The 6,465-nt window shown below is 43.9% G+C and overlaps 1 protein-coding gene across 1 annotated transcript in view; it reads right to left on the bottom strand.

The window, feature by feature from the left end:
- Positions 1-3,746: 3,746 nt before the first annotated feature.
- WDR31 (WD repeat domain 31) overlaps positions 3,747-6,465 on the bottom strand; it is a 32,664-nt gene continuing 29,945 nt past the window's right edge. The window contains exon 11 of the mRNA XM_010835175.1: positions 3,747-5,558. Coding sequence (XP_010833477.1) covers positions 5,521-5,558 — 38 coding nt within the window. The 3' untranslated portion in view covers positions 3,747-5,520. The remainder of the gene's footprint in view (positions 5,559-6,465) is intronic.

Genomic DNA, 6,465 nt, shown 5'->3' with positions numbered 1-6,465 from the left:
CGACTTAGCAGCAGCAGTAAGTTAATGATCACTTAAGCAATCAGATTTGATTAATTGTAAAATCAAGTAGGCTTGCGTAGCAACAGAAACCATGAAGCAGAAGCATGGCCGAAACAATACAATGGTGGCATGAGACCCACATCTCGCCCAGTGAGCTCAGGAAGTTAATGACTCCTAGGACACGCTCTTTGCACACATAAAAAACGATTTACGGAAAGGTGACAGTTCAAAGTGAAAGACCTTCATTGTACTGAGACCTGAAGTAATTTTTCCATAGTGCCAGCTTGACCATGTAGGGACAAGAAAATTCCCCTACCCAACCTGGAGGAGGAGTTGATGATGGAAGTGTGACATCTATTGAAGAATAAGAAAGAAAGCGGTCTTTTTCCCCTCCCCACATTTCCTTTGATTATAAAAACATAAGCCATGGAGTTCTTGAGGCGGCACCCTCTCAACAATCAATTGTAAGCCTCATAAGAGTCCTATTCTAATAAATCACTTTTTATCGATTACTTTGCCTCTTGCTGAATTCTTTCTGTTCTGAGACATAAAGGACTGGAGCGGAGCCCCCTAATGGTTTCACTTCTGGAGTAGGGGAATTCACTTGGAAAATAATTAAGTCTGAGTTTTCTGCAACCAGGGAATCCAGAACTTAAGGAGAAAGGAAGGTGGGTGTGTAAGAAATCAGGGCATTGTAAGCATAAAACACCTCATCTAACCACGGGCCCTTTCCCGGGTCACTTCTTGTCTAGTGAGCAAATGCGCTATCACAGTGTCTCTGGGTGGTCGGGGCTAGGGAGTACTTTGCACACTGTAGAAAATTTTCCGGGGAGATACCCAGGAGAGATAGTGAGGCATCTCAGGAATTTGAGAGTTGAACAAACTTAGTTCATGCTTGGGAAGTGAGGTCAGTCAGCTGGAAAAGCACCTTGTCTAAGCAGTCCGTTGAAACTGGGTGAGTGAAGAGTCATGAGACGTGGTGGAGCCCAGCCAAGATCTGGAGTGGAGGAGGAAGGTGGCATGAACCACGTGGGGAGGAAGAGGCAGCAGAAGGCAGGAAACGGACAGTGGAGGCGGGAGTAAATGCAGTGACGAGGCAGGTTCGGTCCGGTGATCAGGCCTGAGTGAGACCCCACCCCAAAAGGGCAGGGGCAGCTCCCCCTGTGGGCACCGTAGGGGGTCACCTGGCGCCCAGCCTTAGGCCGCCCGGAGCCTAGAAGTCCCAGCCGCAGAGGCCTCACCCGGAGATTGAGAGCAATGCCAAAGCTCAGGCCCACTCCAGACCTACTAAGTCAGAGTTTGCATTTTTACAAGATCCCCGGGGAAATTCAGAGACACACTGGAGTATGAGGACATGCTCCTTGACTCATCCTGAGTACATTCATCTTCAGATTCCTGAAGACTTCCCATGGACCTGACACCAAGAAGATGATGTCAGGCAGGGCTGGGTAAACCTCAGCGTGGGAATGGACATCTCTGTGTCTCCTTTGTGTAGCATCGGAATCTGTTTTACAAGCCACAATCCTTATGCAAAACCCTTGGGGCCAAATGTGTTTTAGAATTCAGAATTTTTCATATTTTAGGAACATAATATGATGCACTGACCATATACTAGTGAGATCTGAGGCAGCACACTGTAATAAAATGTACTAATATTCTGCAATTTATTATAGAGTGAAAGCTGAAAGAATAAGCACCATCAGGTCAGGCCAATTTTGGCACCAAATTTAATAATAAAACCTTTGGAGAAAGAAATGGCAACCCACTCCAGTGTTCTTGCCTGGAGAATTTCATGGACAGAGGAGCCTGGTGGGCTCCATGGGATTGCAGAGTCAGACACGACTGAGCAACTAACACACTTTGTCTCCAGAGTGTGGGAATTTTAGAATCGTGGATAAGGATTATGAACTATTTTATTGTTCTATTTTTTTAAGGATTTTTTTTTAATGTGGACCATTTTAAAGTCTTTATTGAATTTATTACAATATTGCTTCTGTTTTATTTTTGGCTGCCCCATGCAGCTTGCAGGGTTTGTCGTGGTCTGTGTGTGGGTTGGAAAAGAATTTCCAGATGTGAGGTGGAATGAGAGGAGAACAGCATTAGAGTGGGACACGCTGTTAGAACAGTGGGTTGGCTCGAGAGAGAGCCGACCAATACTGCTTCTGTTTGATGGTTTGGCTTTTTGGCTGTGATGCAAATGGGATGTTAGCTCCCCAACCAGGGATCGAACCTGCAACCCCTGTATTGGAAGGCAAGGACTTAAACACTGGACCACCATTTTATTTTTAAAGTGTACCAGCTGAATAAATCTAGAAACGTTGATTGCACTATTTCCCAACCTTCATTTACCTCAGACTTAGCAGGAACTACACAAGATCTAGATATTCTTTCAAATATAAAGTAGTTCACATAATTACTCTCGCCAAGCAGGTCACACCTGGCATTGTATTCCCAGATCAACTTGAGAAGTTCTGTAAGCAGTGATTGGATTTTGACGAAATTGAGAATTTTTCCCAGCTAACATCAGTTTTTGAAATGTGCGAGCTGAGGCTGGACCCGCAGGGCCTCCAGCTCCCAGCCCTGGGCTTTCAGTCCCTCCCTTCATCTGTTTTCCCCTCCCCGCTCTATCCCCAGGCAGACACAGGACAACAGGCCTCCTGCCCATGCTGCCTGGATTGTATTTGGAAACTCAAAACTGTAATCGGACAGTTCTTCCTCCAGCTGGGCTGTGAAGCATCTCATTCTCCAAACCCCCAGACCTTCTGCCACACTGGGCTGGCAGTAATGGTCCCCCGGAGCTCCTTGGTATGAGTTGGGCCAGGCACAGCCAGGTAAGACCTCACACTCTGAAATCTTTCCTCACGTGACCCCTGCCAGGAAGGAAGACAGTGGCAGAGTTGCAAGAGGTTGTTTATATAAGGAAGGGACAGGGGAGTTTCCAGGAAGGTCTCAAAAGCCTTCTCTGAATGCCCAGAGAGAGATGGCCAAAGTCCATCTCTGCTCTTGGAGTGCTCAGCGGGCAGCACCAGGCAAAGGGACCCTCTCACGGGGCTGTTAGTCAAAATCAGGAAGCCAGGCCCCACCCTCCTTGGTGGGTCCACAGGGCCTCGTGGTCTGCACGCTTTTCTGTGGCACTTTCTCATCGGCGCTTGCCTCTATATCTGTTTCCCTTCTCTCATGGGAATTTACTCTTTAACTTTTATTGTAATACATGTCCAATACGGAAAAATTAGGTGACTCAGATGAATAATAATATGATACTCAGGAGCGATGCTAGGCACTATTTGAGGGGCTCTACCTGAACCTGTGACATTTCTGATGACACTCTGTGAGCAGGTATTACCATCATATAATCTCCATTTCACAGGTGACGGCACGGAGACACAGGTAGGTCCCTGGCCCCAGGTCCGTGAGGCTAAGAGGAGGCTGACTGGGATCCGAACCAGGCATTGTGGTGCTGGGGTCCACACCCTAAACCCAGGCCACACCCCACAATCCTACACACAGAAGTGACCACAAAGACATTTGGGTATATAGCCTTTTAGTATTTTACATATATAATTTTTTTCATAAATTATTATAAAATAGGTGCTTACCTTGTAGCTCAGTTGGTAAAGAACCTGCCTGCAATGCAGAAGACCCAGGTTTGATTCCTGGGTCAGGAAGATCCCCTGGAGAAGTGGCAACCCACTCCAGTATTCTTGCCTGGAGAAACACAAACCCATGGACAGAGGGGCCTGGCAGGCCACAGTTCATGGGTCACAAGAGTCAGACACGACTTAGCAACCACAGCACTACCATTATAAAATGTCTACTCTATGCACCGTTGTGTAGTCTTTCTACTTATCCTTCCACATCACAACACGTTCTACAACGTTTTCTTCAAAATGAAAAGTCTTTTTTTATCATAAAAGTGTCAGAAGAATTAAATTTATGTGTTTGCTTGTAGTGTATGCATGAAACGTCTCTGGAAGGGTTCTGCAGATGCTGGAACACTGGTTACCTCTTGAGGCAGCCAGATGGAAGGTAGACGTGGATGAAGAGGAGACTGCTGTGTAACCTCCTGTACTCTTGATTATGACTATATAAATGTGTTATTGACTTCAAAAATAATTAAATTTTTAAAATGAAACTAATTCATCCTCATTATAAAAAAAAATACAGGCATAAAGTAGAAAATAAATTCATCTTTAAGCTCAATACTCAGAGATAACACCGTTAACATTTTTGCTCTATTTCTTCCAGACCTTCATGTATGAGTACAGACATACATGCAGATACGTTTTACCAAAATAGGACGAGGCCGTATGGGGCTGTTTTGTCACCTGTGTTTTGCACTTAGGGTGAATCATGGACAATGTTCCATGCAGCCTCATTTTAAATGTCAGCAAGGTTATCAGTCATATTAAGGTGGCCAGTTTCCAAAGGAATATTTCTGGATAGACTGAGTTCAGCACCTAGATATGCAGTGCTAGTTGATACCAGGGTTATTTTATTAGGAGACTCAGATGAAATTATGGTTGTGAAAGTGGTTTGTAAAGTATAGAGCATATAAGAATCTGTTTTAAATTCTGGCCTCTTAACTGGCTGTGTCAGGAAGAATGGTAGAATCAAAACCAGTTGGTCCAGCTTCTTTCTAATGTTGGCTCACACAGCTGACACCTCCCTATTGCGGTCTTCATTTACACACTCATTTACTTATTTATATTTTGAGTCTTAGTTGTGGCATGTGGGATCTAGTTTCCTCATCAGGAATCAAACCTGCATTGGGAGTGCGGTCTTAGCCACTGGACCACCAGTAAGTCCCTGCACTCATCTTTAAAGCTGAGAGTTTTAAGGAAAGGTTAAGAGCACCAAGTGTTAGCACGGATATGGAACGGAAACTCTGCTAAATGTCTTACAGCTGGTGGGAATGTGAACTGGGACAAACTTTTTGGAAAAAGAGGTGGTATCTACTAAAGCTGATCATGTAAGATACACTGTGGCTCAGAAAGGCCTCCCCTGCTTATACAGTGAACACAAATGCAGGCAGATTTCATCACATGACTTACTAATAGAATGTTCATAGCAGCACTATTTATAAGCATCCCAAACTAGAAACTTCCCATATGCCCATCAGTAGTTAAGTGGATAAATTATAATATTGTCACACAATACAAGACTATCCAACAATATGAATCTATCTTACAAACATGTTGAAACAAAGGAACTTGGCTCAAGATTAGAACACAAACTGTTTCACTTAGCTCTACTGCTACATAACAAACTGTTCCCAAACTTAGCGTCTTTAAACAACTGGTTGTTCTTCATGACTGAGTGGCTAGTTGTCCAGTTTCTCTTCTGATGTCATCAGTGGCTGCATTCGGCTGTGGGTCTGGCAGGGCTGGAAGGTCCAAGGAGACCTTGTTCATCTGTGTAGTGGTTCTGGCTTCTTTTCCACAGGGCCTCAGTTACCTCTCCAGTGTGGAGGCCTCGGAGCAACAAGAGGGTTCCAAGACGGTAAAAGTGAAGCTGCAAGCTCTAAGGCTGAACCTCAGACTTGCATAGCATTTGTTCCTCTGCATTCCGTCGGTCAGCCAAGTCAAAGGCCATCGTAGATACAAGGAAAAAACAGACCATCAATAGACTACCATTGATAATGATAATAGATTACCATTATTGCCAAATTCAGAATAGTATTGCCAAATTCAGACTTAAATTGAAGAAGGTAGGGAAAACCACCAGACCATTCAAGTATGACCTAAATCAAATCCCTTTTGATTATACAGAAGTGACAAATAGATTCAAGGGATTAGATCAAATGGACAGAGTGCCTGAAGAACTATGGACGGAGGTTCGTGACATTGTATGGAGGCAGGGATCAAGACCATCCTCGAGGAAAAGAAATGAAAAAGGCAAATGGTTGTCTGAGGCCTTACAAATAGCTATGAAAAGAAGAGAAGTGAAAGGCAAAGGAGAAAAGGAAAGATATACCCATTTGAATGAAGAGTTCCAAAGAATATCAAGGAGAGACAAGAAAGCCTTCCTTAGATCAGTGCAAAGAAATAGAGGAAAACAACAGAATGGGAAAGACTAGAGATCTCCTCAAGAAAATCAGAGATACCAAGGGAACTTTTCATGCAAAGATGGGCACAATAAAGGATAGAAATAGTATGGACCTAACAGAAGCAGAAGATATTAAGAAGAGGTAGCAAGAGTACACAGAAGAACTATACAAAAAAGATCTTCATGCCTCAAATAACCATGATGGAATGATCACTGGACTAGAGTCAGACATCCTGCAATGCAAAGTCAAGTGGAGGTAATGGAATTCCAGTTATTTCAAATCCTAAAAGATGATGCTGTGAAAGTGCTGCACTCAATATGCCAGCAAATTTGGAAAACTCAGCAGTGGCCACAGGACTGCAAAAGGTCAGTTTTCATTCCAATCCCAAAGAAAGGCAATGCCAAAGAATGCTCAAACTA

This window comes from Bison bison, unplaced genomic scaffold (genome assembly GCF_000754665.1).
Source record: "Bison bison bison isolate TAMUID 2011002044 unplaced genomic scaffold, Bison_UMD1.0 scf7180017864039, whole genome shotgun sequence".
Lineage (NCBI taxonomy): Eukaryota > Metazoa > Chordata > Mammalia > Artiodactyla > Bovidae > Bison > Bison bison.
The sequence above is the reverse complement of the archived record's forward strand: the minus strand, read 5'-3'. Positions and strand labels throughout refer to the sequence as shown.